The sequence below is a fragment of the Aythya marila genome, assembly GCF_965140915.1.
Source record: "Aythya marila genome assembly, chromosome: 3".
NCBI lineage: Eukaryota > Metazoa > Chordata > Aves > Anseriformes > Anatidae > Aythya > Aythya marila.
In genome coordinates, this window is record NC_139044.1 from 57,922,808 (window position 1) to 57,942,830 (window position 20,023).

General features: G+C 42.5%; 1 protein-coding gene across 4 annotated transcripts in view; it reads left to right on the forward strand.

Annotated features, from left to right (window-relative positions):
* The first annotated feature begins 207 nt into the window (after positions 1–207).
* Positions 208–20,023, forward strand: part of NHSL1 (NHS like 1) — a 165,064-nt gene continuing 145,248 nt past the window's right edge. For all 4 annotated transcript variants that reach the window (XM_082756790.1, XM_082756791.1, XM_082756792.1 and 1 more), the window contains exon 1: positions 208–580. In XM_082756790.1, the coding sequence (XP_082612916.1) occupies positions 223–580 (358 nt within the window). In that variant the 5' untranslated portion in view covers positions 208–222. The remainder of the gene's footprint in view (positions 581–20,023) is intronic.

Consider the following 20,023-nt stretch of genomic DNA (forward strand, 5'->3'; position numbering starts at 1 on the left):
CGGGGCTCCCCCTGCGCCGGGGCGGCTCCGGCTCCCCGCCGGCCCCGGCTGGCGTAGCGCGCCCGCCCTGATTCATTTGTTGTTGTTGTCGTCCTCCCTCCCTCCCTCCCTCCCTCCCTCTCCTCTTTTTCGGAACTTTTTCGGCAGGCTCTCAGCGCCGGGGACGCTTCTCTCTCCTTCCCCCCCCCCCCCCGCTGCTTTGCCCGCCGCCCCCCGGCCGCGATGCCGTTCCCCCTGCGGACCCTGGAGCCGCTGAAGCTGTGCAGGTTGGAGGAGGCCGGCGGCGACGGCTCGGAGCGGGGCGGCCCGGGGCCGGGGGACCCCCCCGGGGCTGCCGAGGGGGGCGGCCGGGGCCGCCGGGGCGCGGTGCCGCTCTTCGGGGCGCTGGAGCAGGTCAGCTCCTACGCGCTGGTGTCGCTGCTCATGCAGCTCTCCGACCTCTCCCGCTGCGCCGGGGACATCTTCGGAGGGATCCTGAGCGAGGCGGACTCGCTGTGCCACCGCAACGCCCGGCTCCAGCGCCGCCTGGGCGCCCTGGAGGCGCTGCTCGCCCGCCTCGACCACCGCAAAGTCAAGATCCGTGAGTGAGCCTCGGGGAGAGGGGGGCTTGGGGGGTGAGAGGGACGGGGGCTGAGGGCGCTGCGGGCTGCCAGTGCCTGTGCCCGGCTGAAATCTCAGCCCTGAATCCTCAGCTCTGAAATCTCAGCCCCCAAATCTCAGCCCCGGGACATCCGGGGGGCTGTCAGCGCTCCCCGCACCGCAAGATGCTTAACCCCACCGTGCTGATAGGGGTTTGTGCTAGATTCGGGGCAGCCGGGCTCCTGACAGCTCAGCCCTGCTGCCCCATTAGCTCTTGTGTGTGTGCACGGGGAGAGCCGGGTGAAGGCAAGGCTGGACGTGGTTTCCAGCTGCCTGTGCGTCTCAGCTCTCCTGAGCTCCTGCTCCGCTGCGTGCAGGCTGGTCCCGAGTTTGTAGCCGCAACTTTGTGCGGAGCACAGACAACAAGGTCCAGGCGTGGCCTTGCATCCTGACATAGCGACACTTTGGGGAGGTTTTTGTTAAATTCCCTCATCGGCCTGAAAATCAGCCCTCAGAGGTGACTGTGCAGCTGCAGGTGGCTACAGAAAGTTTCTTCCCCAGCTTGGTCAGACTAGGGAGAAAGGATCATGCAAAAGTTGGATCTGCCACACGTAGTTTTGTTGGTGCATGTCCCAGCTCTCCACAGAGTAAATGAAAGATGGGTTTCAGCATCAGCGTAGCTGTCTCAGTGTGCAGGAAACGGTCACAGATCACAGAAGGTGCGTAAGGTGTAAGCCTAGCCTACACAGGCGTGATGCCCTGAGACCACTGATGGGCTTCATTGCAATGGAAGTAGAAAGCCTGCTTTGTGCATGGCAAACTTGCCAACAAATTTGGTAATGAAGGCCTTTCTTAGATGAGGTTCAAATAATATGGACCCGGTATGGGTAACTTACCTGTTTCATTGCAGAATTATTCCTTACACTATTCCTTGTGGTGTACTTCAGTTGATTCCCCTCTGCTTCCAAAGGAGGAAACTGTCATCACTCTTACCAAAAGGCTGTTTCTGTGGTTAGTAAGCATTTGGCTAAAGTTTTGTGATAGCATGTTTGACTTCTTGGTGCTTCGTGAGTGCTTGCCAAACTCAAGGAGCTTTTCCTCCTCACCAAGACAGGTATATTCTTTTCTGCTAGTGTTATGTTAGCATGGCATGGCATAGCATGGTGCATTCAGACTTAAAATATGAGTGTTTTCCTGCTGGAGATACCTGCAGTAATGTGCACTATTACACCGACGCCCAGATGTAAAGCAGAATTTATTTATCTCTGTGTTTAAATAGGGAGCTTATTGCAATGAAGTGATGCAACACATCTAAAGGGAAGAGTGAAACGAGGCTCGTGCTGTACTGTACAAACCCTGACATTTTGCATGTGTCAGACATTTGGTTATTGTATTCTCTCTTGGTCATCATTTGGCACAAGTTACATGTTTGTTACTTATTTTTTATTATTATTTTTATAACTCAGTTCTTTGAGCTAAGCTTGTTATTGTTTTTAATTTGATGATCTTTCCTCTTGTCATGGCAGTTCCCCAAACTGGGTGCAGTTCTTATGTTTGGCTTTCCCTGCTTGGTTTTAAATTCTTTCGTAGTCTCTGCTGTCAAACTTCATTTCACTACTTAACAGCTGCGTTGCTGCTGCTAATATTTACTTTTCAAATAAATTGTCGTTAATTTTCAATTACTTTGATAAATGAGATGTTTCTAACCTTTTTAAAATTGCTTGAAATACAGCCTTCTTGCAAAGCAAGATTATTTGCGTGTCAGTCCCAAGGAATTGATACGTAGACTACCCATGTTGACATGAAGTTGCACGTAAGGATATGTCAGTCCTCTTGTTGCACGCTTTCTTCATATTGTAATCGGGCCAAGGGGACAGGGCAGGATGAGTTGTAGTTACCAGCGTGAAGTTTTCTGTAATGGCAGCCATCAAGGCTTCTCTGCAGGTTTAACCCCATTGCTGGCTTTAAAGGGAAATATCTCCAAAATAACAAGAATGGTTTAATTATGCTGGCTTTGTTTGGGAACAATGGCAAGGGTGGTATTTATTTTTTTCTTTTTTTCTTTTTCTTCCATTTCTGAAGGTACAGAAGGTTCATGGAGGAAACTGCTGGAGTAGGACTGTAAGAGGAACAAGGGTTGTAAATGAATTAAGCTACTTTCCCATTTAACAGATGCTTGCTCGTGAATGTTTTCTTGTGGAGGGAAAATATTATTAACTGTTGGACCTCTGGTGGCACACAGGCAGGCGAAACACAACATTGTATCAGATGATTTAAATATCCTGGTCTGGCTTTCAGGATGAAGGGGTAGGATGTTGTACACCTGCTTTTCAAATCATGGGTAATTTCCACTTGCAGAAATGTTTTCTGCTCTCTTTGTGTGGCCCAGACAATAATTTCCTCTTGGAAACAAAGCTTCTTGGGTGATCACAGCACGATCTTTTATGGAAAGGACCAGAGAACAGGCAAACTTCAAATATGGGTCAAGAAAACTTTGCCTATGGTGGGTTGTTCTGTGCAGTCGGGAGCACTACTTCTGTTGGGCTATATCATGTCCTGGCATACCTGTAGGATCCATATCCTCCTAGATGCTGCTGTCAGATGTATGTTACTACATATGAGGCTCTTAGGAGTCAATTATGTCGTGAACGATCCCTGCTGTTTCTCTTCTGTTATGAGCTCTTTGACATGCTTTAGTGAAAGCGTTGAAGTACATCCCCTCGTTCCACCACACGCAGGAGAACCTTCTGGTTTCATAGTCTGGCTGATAATGTCCTCTGGTGCAGTTGGCGCTGCATGCTTGCGACCTTTACAAGGGGGAAACTTCCTCATCTGTCAGTACTGGCTGGATTTCTGTAATGCCCGTCAACTGGGAGGCCTGTTTTCTAGGTGTTTTATACTGGCGTTCTGCATGCTATCAGATAGTTTAGTTTCACATATGCTGTAGGATATTGAAGGTACCTTTTGGTTGTATGGGATCTCAGCGATGGTTGCTTTTTCCAGGGTCCACCATTGGTGATGGGGTTCGCTGGAAAGGTTCAGCTCTCTGTTTTTTCATTTGGCTGTGTTAACCTTTACATCTGCGGTAGCAGAGAAGCCTCTGTTTATGACCCACAACTTAGAGACTTGTGCCTGACTCCCTCTTGCAATTAGGGGATATTTGTAAGGCCGTTTGGTGAAATGCTTTCCTGACACTTACTTGAGCTTTGCATGAAATTGAAGTGCTGCATGCAGTGCTTGTGAGCTGACTTCAAGTGCAGTAGCCTCATCTAGAGAATTAATCAGATTCAGTAGATTTTCGACACTCTTTCATCAGGTTTTCATTAAGTTTGTGTGCATTGCGTGGCGCTTTGTTGTAGGTTTCCAGCACACAGTCACCACAGGATGGTTTGCGCCATGGAGCTTGCCTAACAGCTTTTCATTTTCTAGGCACTGTGCATCTGTATTTGTGACCTAGCATTAAATGATGTAGTTTTCATCACTTTCCATTCTTAAATGTCAGGGTGGGTGAGGACAAGTGCTGCTTTGAAGTGATCAGAGCTCATCAAAAGGTGTATGATGGCAGCAGAGAAACCTGGCGTGAATTACAGGGTCTGCTCTTGGGAAATGCTGTGAGGCTTTAGGCAGTCATTGTTTCTACAGTGAACACTGAAGGATGTTTTTTCCATTAACGTGTGTCTTTCACCATCAGCAAATATTTATGCAAAAATTAATACTGCTGCTCTTTTCTCTGAGTCCTAATGGTCTGACAGACTGGAAGGCTGTCCCTTCCCTCTTCTATGCCATTTATTTTTAGTCGTTCTGAAGAGATGTTTTGAGAGAAATGCTGGGAGGTTAACCTAATGACAACTTCTGGTTCAGTTTCGCCAGTAGTAGGATAGGGTTTGGCCAGTTGTACCTCCTTTCCTAACAAGAAGAAACTGATCCTGTGGGAGGGAGGAAATGCTACCTCCTAATTAGTGTTGTTGTTTAAAATCCTTCGGTGTTTGCTTTTAAAGGCACAGAGCATACTCATTTGATGTTCATGCGGAAAGTGTATGCATATGTATATGTTTTTTCATGTCTAAGCACATTAATGAAAGAGGGTGAGGGGGATGGGGAGCATGGCTTTCCATTTGTCTGCATGATGTAAGGACAATCCAGTTTACACTTCATCTCCTGCTATTTTGTTTAGTAAGTATTTTCCACTCTTTGTGTGTAAGGCAGTCCTGGAGCACATTTCCTGCTTTAGCTGAACAGGAAGCTTTATTCAGCTTATTCCTAGGGAAACCCCTCCTCCATCCCTAGCCACCAAAAGTGAACGTTATTCAGGACAGTACCGGCAGCAGGCAGGAGATGAACCGTCTGGCTGACTTTCTGGGCTTTCCGTAGCTTCTACTGTAAGGAAAGTGGGTACAAGATGTCCATCATCTTGGAAGAGCAAGAAGAAACCTTCTTTAGAAAACCCAACCAGAAAGAAAGAAAAAAAAAAAGAAAGAGAGAAAGGAGGAGAGAAAAAAAATTACAAACCATGTTGTGCTGAAGCTTTAGCAAAAAAAGGACTGACTTTCATCTGAAAAGTTCTGTTCTAACATATGGCTATTTGGGTATTTGGGAGCTGCTGTTCAGCTATGATACTCTACAGATGCTTCAGGTGACCATGCACTGTGGTGCTTTTCTCCTCTCTGTAGCTGTGAAATACGAAGATTCAGCAGCAACTTGAAGCCATGTTAAACAGTTAAATGCTAAATTCGCCTAAGAAGAAGAAAAGGAATTTTCTCTTTTACCCTGTTGTAATTATTCAGATTGCTTCTGAGCAGCAATATAACTCTTCTTTTATTTAGCTAGTGCAAGACTAATTATCTGTGGAAATTCAACCTGATCCAAAAGTAGATTTCATTTGAAATAAGCAGGAAGAAAGCCTGAGTTAGAAAAAGATTTCCCATGGGGACAGTGGGCCAAGTCGCTGTCCTGCTGAGTGGCAAAGCTCCAGTTGAATTCAGTTTGATGAGGATTTGGCTTGCTGTTTTGAAAACAGTTGACACTCTTTGGCTGAAATTTAGAGCTGCTTTGTGTGTTGCTCAGAACCTATTATGCAACACCTATGAAGATTTATTTCTGTAGATCTTACGATTGGCTTGATCATTCAGGAAAACGGTGTTTGGGAGAGGTAGTTAATGAATTAAACATACTTTTATTTGGTTGTTTTTAATTAGGATCTATTTTGAACGTTCCTAAATATTTAAGGAAACAATAAAATGTCCTCAGAAGTTTCTCTTCCTATCCACATTGGCACAATCTCAGCTTGGTTCAGTGAGAGCTAGTAATCTTGGTCTTGTGGGCTTCTCTCCTAAGCTGCTAATATGAAGTTCCTGCAGAAGAGGCATTTTTTTGGGTGAACCTATTAAAAAACATAAAACAACACATGGAAGCCACTGAAATTCCTCAAAACCTCTGCCTTGGAGTTGAAACCAGCCTTTTACGAGTGGAGATTTAAGCGAGTTTTCCAAGGGGGGTGTGGAGCAGATGATGCCACACGTGCAGAGTGATTCTGAAGCACTTGGTGCCATGGCAGCCATGGGATGCTGCAATTAACCTTTCTAAGGCCAGGTCCACCTTGGTAATTCGTACTCAGGGAGAGGATTACTTGCCTTGGGGAGAAAAAGAGGAAGGGAGAGGTAGCAGCATGGTTATGCTTGGCGTTTTGAAATCCTATTTTTCCGATACTGCTTTGACTGCCACCCCTGAGGAGCTGGTGTTCACGCACTACAAGCAGAAAGGGAGATTGAGAAATAGGAGGAATTTAAAAATGCACATCGAAGGCTTGGCAATTATGCAAAGTCACAGTTTCTTCTGTAGTCGTAAACTAGTTATCAGAAGAGAAGATCAAAGCTGTCCATCCTAACAGTTAACGAGATCAATTAAACATGGTAATTAAATGTTGTTCTTGGCTGCAGGTTTGATATGAAATCTGCTGATTGGATGGCGGTACCAGAGAGCCTGGGTGACATGCCACTTAAGAGACTGGAAAAAAAAAAATCTCAGTACCTGTGGGTTAAGCCCTGCTTAATGTGGGTGGACTTGGCAAGTTGTTTGTATTTATATCGGACCGTGTTTTAGTTGGGCAGGGCTTCTTCTAGCTGCAGGCTGTCGTGTTTTTTTTCTTTGTCATTTGGGAGTTACAGTGCTTTATGTTAAGTCGTTTTTATTTATTTATTTATTGGTCTCTTGTCCTTTAATCAGCAGGGTACGTATGAGATTTCCTTGCCCTTTGACAATTAAGAGTAGTTAGAATATGAGCGTTTAAGGCCCTGCTTAATGTGGTTTAGCTTGCGTCACCTTGCAATCTCGAGGCAGAGTAGTTATGCCTGCAGAGAGTCAGCGCAGAGTAATTACTTTGCCATAACTCCTCTGGGCAATTTCCCCATCAGAGACACTGGTCTACGTGTTGTTTTTTTTTTTTTTTTTTTTTTTAGGTTAAGGCCTGTTCTATTTTTCTTCATCCTTCTCTGTAGCAGTCCAGGCTTCTGACCCCACACGTACTCTGTGGAGCTGCCCATCCTGCTCCTGGAGTGGATGCTCTGTGATGGCCGTCCTGCCCCTCGCAGGCCATACCATGCCTGATAAAACAGGCTGCGGGCATCTCCTCATCCTGACATACAGCACTCTGCATGTCCAGTAGTTGGGAGGGTTTGGGTGGAAGAGACAGAGACAAATGGGGTGAGATTTGGTGGAGCTTCTGGCTTTCTCGCGACAACCCTGCCTCAGCCCTCCATTTTGTACCCCTGGCTGTTTGCCCCAGCATAAGGCCTTCCCAGCTGGGGCAGTCTTAATCTTGTCTGAATTTGTCCCTTCAGTGATCGAACCATTTCATTGTGCTGGGTTTCAAGCGTTTAAAAAATAAAATATCTGGAAGCAATAGCCCCATGAAGATCTGTCTCTTCTAAAGCCTGTGCCTGCATTCCTGGCAGCAAGCTTCAGGCCTCAGCACATTGCTGTGGTGCAAAGGTCTTGAGATCTTGATAATAACAACTGGAATTTTGTTGTTTTTTACTTCTTTTTCCTTTTTTTTCTCTTTCAGCTGCCTGAAGAGTTGGTAATCAGTTCCTACTTACTCATAAAAATTCATCTGAAGGCTTCCTATGAACTAAATTTTTAATGCTTCCCTCCCAAACACAGAGACACCTGCTGCTCTCCTATCATAGTATAAATCAAGAGCAAACCATTTACACCATTACAGCAGTAGAAGTAGGGATATCCAGGTATTACTTGAAATAAAAAGCTCAAAGGAATTCACTTTAATTTAGCTCTGTGGCTGAGTTCTTGTAACTTTTGAGCTTAAATGACATTTTCATGTTTCAGTGTGTTTAATTTCCCTAATCTGCATGTGAGCAGCAGGCCTGTTTTAATCTGGAATTTAATATCTTGACGAGTGGACCTGTTAAGTTAGTTGATTGGATGTTCTTTTTACTGTAATCAGGCTTTAGTCTAAGTAAATTTTGATTAAGATTGTAATTTTTTAAGTGACTTAGCTCCCGCATTTCAGACATTAGGACTATGGCAGATGCCTCCTGAAGTAAATTGGAACTATGGATGCTTACCATATTTGAAAATTTGAGCCACTTAATTTTTCTACTAGCAATAAATACTAATGTGAGTTATAATGGAAAAACTATAAAGTAGGGATTCCAAGCATACTGAGTAATAGTGATCGTGTTTCTTTTTTTTTTTTTTCCCTTTTTTTTTTTTTTTTCTTTAACCCCCTTTTTTTTCCTGGCTGAATTGCCAAGTGGAAAATGAATACAAGAGGCTTCTACACGTGAACATTTTCTCTTCATTCCTCCCAAGTTTTTCTTTTTTTTTTTTTTTTTTTTTTTCCTTTCCTAATCAAAATGCTGGCTACAGAAGACCTCTCATCAACTTCTAAGTGGTGAGATAAATATTGCCATGCATTGGCTTACTACATATATTATTCTAGGTCAGTTGTCACATTGATAAGCTTTCCCAACAGTTTGGGGTTGAGTAAGAAAGCAAGCTTAGCCATTCTTCTAGCAAAGGGACATCTGTCTTCTGTTTTCTACTTTGGCGAGTTTTGGCTTTTGGCAACAGATGGAGTTCTCTTATGGGAAGCTCAGCAGGACCTGAGAGGGGTGCTTTGTAGGTTATCTCTAGTGGCACCTTTTGTTCCTATTGTATGGGAGGAGAGAGCTCCGAAGTGAAGGGTGTTGGCTTTCGCTGCCTATTAAATATATAGTTGGTGCTAAATAACTGAATCTGTTTGAATGGCTTGAAAATGGCCTGAAAAACCAAGTGAAGTTTGACTAATGCAGAATCTTTAAGTGTTAAAAATCAAACTGCAAAATATTAGCCACGTGCTTCTTAGAGGTGTTTGAAAATGTTGAATTAGAAAGAAGGAAGCAAACTACCAGCAAACAGGAACAAGCTCTTTCAAAGTTTAAGTCAAGCATTTATTTTTATTAGGTGCAGCATGTGATTTTCAATTTAGAAGAAATGTAGGACATACAAAGTTTGCTTGATTACACAGCAAGATCTGCCTACCTTCCCCTCGCTCCCTCCTTCTCTCCCCCTTCTGGACCTGTTACAGATAAAATAAATTTTCCTGATTTTTTTTTTTTTTATTATTATTCCAGTATATGCGGTACCCAGTGAAAATGTCCAAGGATCTAAATTTCAGGAAATAGTCACTCTGTAAGATTGAAATGTATGTTAATGAATACACGAAAAATAGTGCAACGAAGTATATAGTTATAGTCTGTCTTACACTATTTTGATTTGTAGTGTAGGAAAGATAGAGGCCATGTATTGTGCAGCAGAGGAACAAGCTCTGCAATCTGGGAACTTAAATATTTTATATATGAGAAAGAACTTACTAAGCTGTGCTTGTCCTGGGTGTGCAAGGTGTGCTGCTGCAGCCCTGCCTCCACGCTCCCAAAAATCCCCTGCAGCATCATGTAGGGTTGACCTCGTCCTGGGGAGGCAAGCGCTAATCCTAACAATGGTGGTTTGAGTAAACAGATTATTGCAGCTGATTTTGAAATTATAGTGACAGTTATAATTATATCATAATTATAATAGATGGTATGCAGGGTTGTAATCGATAATCATCCTCTTTCCTCAGGAAAGGGAGGAAAGCTGGAGAAATGAGGTGAACGTGAGGCAAGTCTCCCGCCCTGCTCTGTCTCGGTGGCCATCAGTGGTCCAGGGCCATTCAGCAGAACGTCCCCTGCGTGGAGCAGAGGGACGCTGTGCTTGTCCTGAGGGACAGTGAAGCTGCAGTGTCAGCCTTCTTACCAATTTCCTTAAAACATGAGAAAGTATTTGTGTAGTGCAGCCACAACACAGATTTAGCTGTGAGCATAAGGCTCTCTGCCCTGAAAGAGCATAGTCTTAACAAAGCAAGCTAGAAGATGTCAATTCAGTGAAGTGTGGTTTGAAAAGACTTGGGTTGAAGAAACCAACATTTCAAAATAGTTATGGGCCTTCTTGAGGTCTAGAGGAAGAGCAGGTAATTAGAAATCCGCTGAGTGTTTGCCTGAGGCAAGGAATGCCACGAAAATGCAGAGCTCTTGGTGTTTCTTTAGTTTGTCAAGTTACAAAAGCCTCTGTTTGTTCTGTATCTGCTACAGAGACACCATGTCTATTTGACCGTAAGGAAGACCAAAGCTGTCTGCAGTGCTCGTTATCTGGCCTGCTCCCACTCATTGCTGAGGCTAGCTCGAATTCTGTAACTCGTGATGACCCCTCTGAAAAGCGTGGTATATGGGATGGGAGGGCGTGCGCTATGAGACTTGTTGTTCTGGCCCTGTTGCTCTCTGAGAGCATGTTCTCCTCCTCTCCCTTCCCTTTTCCCAGCACACACCAATACTGTAGATTTTTCCTTGCTGACCATTTTGTTGCTGTTAGTAACCTTGCTGGCAAGTTTTGAAACTTGCTGCAGTCTGGAAATTGCTACAGTTTGTCAACAGTAGGATGGGGAGTACATAGTTTAGCTTTCTACATAACGTACTGCAAGTTAATGCATCAAATACTTGAATGATTTAAATACATTATGTAGTACAACTGGTAGAAAAATTAATTAGGTCACAATGGACAAAAGCATGTCTTCATTTGAACTCATGTCAGCTTGGCATGTTCATGCCTGGTTGGTTTTGTCACTAGTTATGTCTATACATATAAAATATTTTTCATTTATATTATTATTAGTGGCTTATAAAACTAAATGTGAATACTTTGCCAGAAGTGGGAAGGCACCTCCAGAGATCATCTAGTCCAACCCTCTACTCACAGTAGGCTTAGCTTGAGCTGGATGCTAAAGGCTGTGTCCTGCTGGATTTTGATTATCCCCAAGGGTGGAGTGTCCACAACCTATCTGTGCAACCTCTGTCAGTGTTTGATCACCCTCTCAGTAACAAAGTTTTTCTTCTGTTTGAGTGGAATTTCTTGTATTTCAGTCTGTGCCAATTGCCTCTTGCCAAAGTAGTATAAACAGGAGTGCTCATAGACTCTTCCTTCCTATAAGGTTGGCCAAGAGGGGTGGTAATTTGTCCACCCAGGATAGGCAACCCGAACAAGAGAGATGGAGTACTCTGTGGCCTTAGGTAAATGTCTTAACACATTTGTTGAGTAAGGGAAAGTATTAGTTAATCAAGTAGCAAAGCTGGCAGCCAAAAATCACATAATTATTTACAGAAGGACTTATGACCTTGCAGTGCTTCTGTGGAATAACTTTAATAGTCTCAGCAAAAATGCCTACTGGTTTTGTTGAAGGACAAGATAATAAACTTGTTAATCAGAAGGATGGAAACTACCTCCAGTGGAGATAGTGGAAGCTATTTCCGCTGCCTCACCTTACAGTTGGCAATGTCTCTTTCAGAGTGGAAAGCATTTGGTGCTTGCCGGAGGTGTCCTGAACAACCCTTATGCATGCCCAAGAATTTCAGTACCAGCTTCCTTTTCGAAATTGTCACAAAGATTCTTGGCTAGGTTTTTGGAAACTGTCTAGGATCTAGGTTACATTAAAACAATAGCCTTTTTTTGCTTGTCACCAGCAGCTTTGTTAAGCAGGTTAGAAAGGATACCGTATAGTTCTCTTCATTTTTCTGGGGACAAGCAAGAGAACTCCATTGAGAATTACAGAAAACACCTTTTTCATCTTCCACAGCAGAAGTAGGTTGAATAAAGTAGCCCCTCAGTAGCCTCAGTTGCAGTTAATGAATGTATTTTCCTACCCTTCCCCTAACCAAGCACCCTTTCAGGGTGAGTTAATTGGCAGGACTTTGTACACGTGATGGTGCTTTAACTGAAACCTGTGATTTAAGGGCTAAATAAAAGCTGTTGGAGAAAAAATTACTTATTTTAAAATGTTTCTTTTTTTTTTTTTTTTAACTTAGACTCCAGGATTATCTGGTACTTTACATAAAATATTACTTACACACAATGGTAAACTATTATTATACTTTTTTTTTTTTTTTTCCCCGAGGAAAGTTCATAAACTCTAGTTAAAGTATCCAAATTCACATGGAGGAAGCCAAACTGGCATTTGATAAAGCTATATTTAAAACTCTTGGCAGGACTTTTGCCATATGAAAGATATTATGTGTAAGTTCTTGGAATAAAACTTCAAATTTGAGATGTCAATTCAAAAGACTTTCAGATCATCCTAAAATTAAGAGATTTAGATACTGCATCACCATTTTGCATCAGAATTCTCTTGTCCTACACTCTCTTTGAATTGTACGTGTACACTGACTTTTGTTACAGCACCTCTGGGAAATATGCAGTGGATAAGCTTGCCATTTCAGGTATTTGGCACCTCTGTTGCTTTTTACTGTGAAACCTTGCAGAAATGGGGTTCATTGAGAAGTCTGGCTGTAAATACTTGAGCATAATGAATGTTTTTTTTTGTTGTTGTTTGTTTGTTTTTCCCTATTGTGTATCTAAGGAGAATAGTCATAGCCTCTGGAATACATCCTGTTTTCTCTGCTGCTGTGAAACCACTGATTTTTGTAATGTCTTCTACGTTTCTTTCTTTTGCTAAGGCCACCAGCACCCTGGACTTCTCAAAGCCAAAGTCTTGAGTTTTTAACCAAGCTTTGTTAAGATTTGTAATGAGTATGTTATAAGAGCTGGACAGCAGAGGTGAGGTGAGCGGTGGCGTGTTGGGCCTGGTGCTGTGGACTTCTGCCAGGGATCTGGGGTGTCCTGGGATCAGAAAGTGGGTATTATGGGTGTCTGTGCTGCCATAATTATTTGATGTTTCCTTTGCTTTTTTATTTTTCTTCTGCAGATGGAGAGGGTAAAGTGGGTAGACCAGAAGGCACAAATTGAGAAGGATGGATTTAAAAGAAAAAAGATTAGCATGGGAGGCAGACGACAGTCCCATTAAATTAACGAGGTTCTGTCCTCTGCAGCCACCTTGCAGCCAAGTTAGATTATTGTGTATGTTTTGCTGTTGCCAGGTTTTTTGACAGGCTTTTGTTTATAAAACCCAGATGAATGGGAGGGGCAAAAGTCCACTTGTTTTGTTTTGCTGGAGGGAATTTTAGAAAAAAAAAAAAGTCAAAAATCTGCAATAGATAAAATGCCATGGGTGAGATCCTATGAAGAGTGTTGATGCTTAGGGTGCTCAGGGTTGCCAGCATCCCTATGAGACCTCTAATAATGACCAGCTCTCTTGTACTGTAAACTTTTAGGGTCTTCTATAATATAATGATTTTGGAAATAGTCTCCACAGCCTCTCTGAATGCCTGGTGTTTTGCTGATTTGGGCTGATTTTGAAAACTAAGACAACTTGAATGAACAATGAAAATAATTGCATTATTCCCTGTAATATTCCATAGATTTTGAAATACAAGGCATTGTTCATCATCCCAGTGTTACGTGAAATTAATACTTTATTATCATCATAACGTTTCATTTAGGTCCACTGAAGAAATTCACCACATCAATAACTTTGATAATGATCAATATTAGGATGGCCCAAAGCTGCCTTGGGTTACCTGTTCACCTGTTCATATGCCCAAAGACACTCTCTGTGACACTGTGATTAATGCTCGCTCCTTCAAATCCAGCATGTGCTGGCAGCCTGTTGATTAATTTCTAGCTGAAATCTTTCCTTCTGCTTCAACAGTCCTCAAAAGCCTTTCTCAAAAATCCCCGCTTTGATTAATTCTAGAAACCCTTTGCAAACAAAATGATGTTTTTACTACAGAAACTGATTAAGGATTATAATGTACACATGCCTTATGAAGTAATTTCGGTATGTCTGAGAATTTCTGTGGAAAGGGTCAAAAGCTTTTTGACTTCAGTTAAGTAAATTTCACAAAAAGATGTATATGTGATATCCCCAGTGATTAATAGCTCTCAAATACTTACTCCAGCTGAGTTATGCAATATGAATCTCTGAAGAATTCACAGTAAAAAGTTTGTGAATGGTAGACGTGAATGTCTGCAGTGGCTTTTGAAATTTTATATGTGGAAAGTGCTAATGGGAAAAATATTTTGCATAGCACCTAAGCTAAGGACAGAGTCCAGGATTTTTTGAGGCCTTGAGTTTAACTCTCACTGATTTAATACTTTGAGGCTTTGCTATAAATTGTTCCTCATGCTTCTGGCAGAATAAAAGTTGAAAGAATTCAAGGAAATTAGATTAAGGTTGAGAAGTAAAAAATAACAAATGTAGAGGTGCGTAGCTCATTCTAACTGCTGCATGTAAAAATATGTTATAATATACTTCAGATTGTATGATAGGGTACTATTTCTGAGTACCTCAATATGGATTTTTTTTTTGGCAGCATGATGATTAACACTTACATCAGTCCTGAATCTTTCAGTGCTTTTTGCTTGCAACCCAGAAATTGGAAATGAACAGACAGGTACGGAAAAAATCTTTCCAATAGTTTCTCTGGTCTGACCATGAGGAAGTTTTCAGCATGATCAGAAAGCTCAAGTGAAATTTGAAGGTTTATGGCATCTCTACTAATAACAAGGCCCTGAAGATCATAGAAGAAGTTAGGAATTTTGGGGGGTTTGGCCTAAAATGGAAGTTGTGGCTGTGTGTGCTTCCCTAGGTGGTTGAAGGTAGAGCAGGTTCCTTCTTGTCCTGGAGCACTGGGGCTGGAGTTCACTTGGGATATCCGGCGTCATTTGGCTGCGGGGTGCAGGAGAGGAGCAAAATCAACAGTTTCAGTAGTTAGGCGGAAAGGAAATATAGTAAAACGCTTGTTGTGGTAAAGGAAAACATAGCTGAACACATGCTAGAGTGAGATCTCCAATCCAGATAGGCATCCAGCCTGTGCTTATCTTGCCTGTGTTGTTCCCCCTCACTGCTACCTCAGAAAAAGCTTTGAATGATGAGGCTGGTGGGGCTCTCACTTTGCTCCAGGCTGCCTGCATTGCCATGGTCGTGTCTCCTTCTGTTTGTCCATCACTCACAGGTCAATGTCTTGTCTGGTACCACACAACCATGATTTCTGCCCCGTTTATATGGTGGCTTTCAGGTCTCAACATCCCATGTCCAGCAGCTGTACCCCTGCTTTCAGTTACCTGCCGAAAAGCTGCAACCCAGACAGACTTGTCCCGTACTGAGTGCGGCTGCCTATTTTGCTGGAGCTGTGCTCTGCCTTGTGGTACAGGCCGCTTCATGCAGTAGTGTGAGATTTTGTTCAGAGACAGGAATTGTTTCCAGTCAGAACTACAGCACAGACCTCCAGACACTGTGCTAATGGGGCTTGGATGATTATTAGAAATAAAAAGAAGAGAACTTTTGCTAATGTAGGAATGCGGTGCGGTGTCTTTGTTTCGCTGAGGACAGCCACACCTGCAGACAGTCATGCATGGCAGCGCTGTCCTTTCTGTTGCAGGGGAAGATGGATCTTTTGCAGTGGTGCAGCTGGTGACCAGCAGCTTCTTGCTGTGGTGTTTTACTTGGTCCATATCAGAACCTGCTGATTAGATGTGCAGAAAAGTAATGAGAAACAAGGAAGAAATTTCACTGTAGTTGAAGCCGTGCAGTAGTGGTGGTTACAGTGGTCTCAAACATCAGGTCAACACTTTGAAAGAGGTGTGGATTTCAGACTGTCTCTCAATATCAAAAAGAGGAAGCAAATGTTGTACAGAACTGGATTTTATAAAGCCCTTTTTTTTTTTTTTTTTTTTTTTTTTTTTTTTGTTATGCTGAGGAAAGACACTTTACCCCACACTTGCATTCATTTAAAAGGCTATTTCCTTTTTGCTGTTCTGTCTCAGTGTGTGTGCATACCAAAACATGAGGAAATGACAAAACAGAGTGCTAAGGTGACTCCGCAGGACAGGCACAATCACTGGCTGGCACAGAGGCGGTGAAGCACATGTGTAGGGCATCTGGCAGCTCCTGGCAAGCAAATGTGCAGAACAACTTGAGGAAGCATGGCCAAGTGCTGCCATGTGCGGCTGCTGCCAGTTAATGTGAGTTAATATAAGTTCAAGCAGCCCCAGGTTACAGTGGCACTTGAGAGAAAACCATCAAATGGGAGCCAGTTCTGGTACTGTCTTGGCCAGCTCTCCATCACTTTATGACCGCATGGTGTTGGCACTACCTTTCTCCACCTCTTCAAAGCCAGTGGCAACATTTTAAAAAAGGTATCCTATTCCAAAATAAATGTGCACATGCAGATTTGCTGAGAATTAGCACAAAGTGTGAAATGAAAAGAGGTTACTTGTTTTGGTGTACGTTGGTGTGTAGTTTAACTTTCTGTAACCATTCCCAAAGGATATAATAAATAATGAAATATTTAAACATAAGGCTTCATTTTCTTTAATAAATGGCTTTGAATAAAATGTTCTGAACTATTCTGTAAACTCTGTAGAGTGACTAGTGGCATGAACATGTTTTCAGTATTTTTGTTCAGCTTACAGGTTGATAGACCACTGTTTAAAATGATTCCCTGTTTGTAAGTGCATTAAGCTAAAATACATTTTTTCAAATACCATTTGAAAGTCAATATTGTCTTAAGATCAGCTCTATAGCAGTGATGCTTTTAGGGTTTCTTTAAACAAACAAACAAAGAAATAATAACAAAATAAAAAAGTTCTCCTGCTCAACTCATTGCTTAAAATACAGCAATTCCCCCAACAGAAAATATTTTAAAACATTATTAGTTACTTTTGAGCTAAAAATAATAATAATAAAAAAAATAATTGAGATTCACTAGCCTTCTTCTCACCTGCCTGTTACCCATAAGTTTGTGTGGCCTGGTCTCCTGTATGGAGTCATTCCTATTATTGCTAGCCGAGATCTGTTCTTGGTAATGTAATTCCCCACAGTAATGCTTTTTTATTTATTAAACCCTGAATGTCAACTCTGCACCATGTGCTTATAACGAGAGTGAGGTTTTTCAACCATAGGCATTACTCTAATTTACATGCCTGGAACTTCACTCTTCATAATCTTCTGCGGTACTTGTTCTTATTCTTGTAATAATGGAAGTTCAGCTGAATAGTTATGAAGTAGTGTGAGTATTTTGAAATTCTTCCATTTTGTGGACAGCACCTGGATGGTCGCAGTTTGCTCCACCTTGGTGCCTCCCAGCCTGACCAGCTCCCTGCCGAGGGGTGTCCAGCTCATCCAGCTGGCACTGGGGCTGCCCACCCAACTCACCCCTATTTATTAATTACTCGTTCACTGAGGATCGTGCTGCTGTGGCATCTGTTCATCATTATACCTTATTGAAAAATAAGCCACTAGGAAGAATATATGAGGGAGAAAGAGAGTGTGGTATCAGTTTAGAGCAGAGAGTTGATAACAAATGCTGTAGTTCAGGTTTCTTTGCTGACATGGAAGCCTTGTACTTTCATACAAACAATGTACATTGCTTTCATCACTTGTTAAATGAAGTCTGTGCCTGCTGCTTGCGGGTGCTTTGATTGCTTTTAGTTTATGCATTTATCAGTGCAAAGCTTTGACAATTCTTGGGTTTTCTTTTTTTTATCCCTTAGCCCATGATATCTCCCCCCACCAAGACATGGTTGTTATCTGGCTGTTCTGTGGATGGCTTTTCTCTTTGTTTTCTGAGGCAAAGTGACACAGAGAACACTGAGAGGCTCTGACAATGCAGAGGCTGGAGCCTGCATTGAATCAAGGCTGTGGGAGGTGGCACCAGCTGCTCCCTGGGACAAGGTTGGGAGCTGTCACTGTGCTGGTGTCAGTAGCTTCCCTTCAACAAGGTGATGGGGTCGAGTTGGGATTTTTAGAACAGTAACAAACAGAATCTGTGTCATGATTGTGAGATAGCTTCATACTTCAACTCTCGCTGTTTTGACCTAAAATAGGTTGGATATGATTGCTGCCTGTTCCCAAACAGAATAATTTTTTTCACACAGTAATATATGAATAGGCCTCCCTTGCCTGATGCGATGCAAAAGTGACAGAGCCAAGTACAGTGTGTGTGCCTAGCTGTTGGAGTGGTGCTCTGCATAAAACTGCAATATAATTCAATCTATGATGACTTACCTTTCAGGACAGCTTCTGTGCCTTTTCAGCAAGTTTCAGCCACCGGAGCATGTAGTTGATCAGAGAAATAAGCAAAGCTGAGATAACTGTGGAAAGAACCTGGCAGAAACTTTGGCATTGCTTACTATAAAAGCACACATGCATAACTATGTCCTTGGGAGGATGTTAAGACACACAGTTTCAACTTGATGTCCAGCAACTTACCTTGCAAGCTAAACCTGAAGGCCTAAGCTCAGCTGATACCTCCCTCCTTGACTTTTTAATTCTTTAAGGACAACTATAGGTAGCTTTCATTTAGTGGTCTCTTCAGGCTGAAGCCTGTTAGCATGCACAAGCTTCAGACACTGGGCTGGTGTGAAATAGCAGCACTTTCTATTCCTCCTGTTGAAGCTAAGGTCATGATGGCACCAGAAAACGTGAAATTAGGGAAGAAGCCTCCTAGGCTTTGTAGCTTAGGAGTTAGGGCACTTTGTTGGTTTTGCTTAATGTGGGGTTTGGTCAGTGCTCCAGGATTTTTTTCTACTTCAGTCCAGTGATGTTTTTCGTGTCTTTAATAATAATACCAACTGTTATTAATAAAAGGTTCTGTGTATCCAATTCTGGGTTCTCAGTTCCATGTAGTTTATAAATCTAATTCCTTTACCTAGATAGCCAAGTATTTTTGGCATGCCAAAATGGAAAACTTTGCTTCCCATGTTTCTCTATACATCCCCTCTCTCTTGCTGTCTCTTTTTTTTTTTTTTTTTTTTTTGTCTGTATGGACTGGAATTTTCTATTAGCTGAAATTCCTGTTTCTTTCACACACCTTGGGTATTCATTAGTTTTACCTATTGAAATTGATGCCAGACCTGTGTAGCTTGATCTACTGCTGCAATTAAATGCAAATTAAACCAGTTTTGCTCAACGTTAGTCTGCATTACAACTCAGTGATTAAAAATGCCCAGTGTCTTGAAAAACCTGAGTCACTGAACTTCTCAGCCTGGTACAGCAGTCTGTGACTTCCATGGCAGGGGCAGAAAGCAGCTGATGTTGAGTTCAGAGCACAGCCTGCCAGATCCTAAATATGTAGGAGACACAATATAAGCCTTTCCTCTTTGTAGCATATTTCATAGATATGGAAAAGGGCTTTTTAGAAGGCCGTTCATAAATGGTGTGTTTCATGCAACCAGAAACTAGTGCTAATGTCCAAGCAGACAGGTCTGCACTTGTCTTTTTTTTTTTTTTTTTTCCTCTCTGTTGTTCTCTATTGTTTTGCTGGAAACTCAGAGCTTTTAGGACTCCCCATAACCCTGCTTTCCCAGCAGCTGGGGCGGGAGGGCTGCTTCCCCGTGTTCAGCCCTGCCTAGCTCTTCTTACATTCATTGGTTTCTCATCTCCTTTTGCATTAAGATGAAGTTTCCTCTTCCTGCTTGATGGTTGTTTTTTTAATTTCCTTTTTTCTTCCCTTGCACATCTCTATCCTGTTTTCCCTTGTTCTATGCATTTCCCTTTATTATTGATGCTTCCTAAAAAGCTCTTGTGTTCTGGAAATGTTCTAGTTTTAACAGTCATGCCCTTTAAAATGAGCTTTTTTTTGGTGATGTGCACATGGTGCCTGATTTTGAATTTCTCCTTGGGGTGGGGAGTTTGTTACTGTTCCGCGCACTTGCCCTGTACCGTGTTTCTAAGCACAGCTACAGGTACAATTTAGTTCTCAGCACTGTGTGATACCTAGTAGATGTGCTGGAATGAGCAGGCGTATTGCTACTGATGGTGGGTCGCTATTTACCACCCAGTGTACAGTTATTGCCTAGTTGCTTCTCATCAGTGTTGTGTTTCATATGATTCCACCTCTATGCATGTGTTCATTTCTAATGCTAGTCTTAAAAAGTTTGGGAAACTGCCTTAAGATTGTCAAGCTGGTGACACTCGCGGGTTGTCTATCTGGGATGCTTGATTTATGATCACATTCTGGAA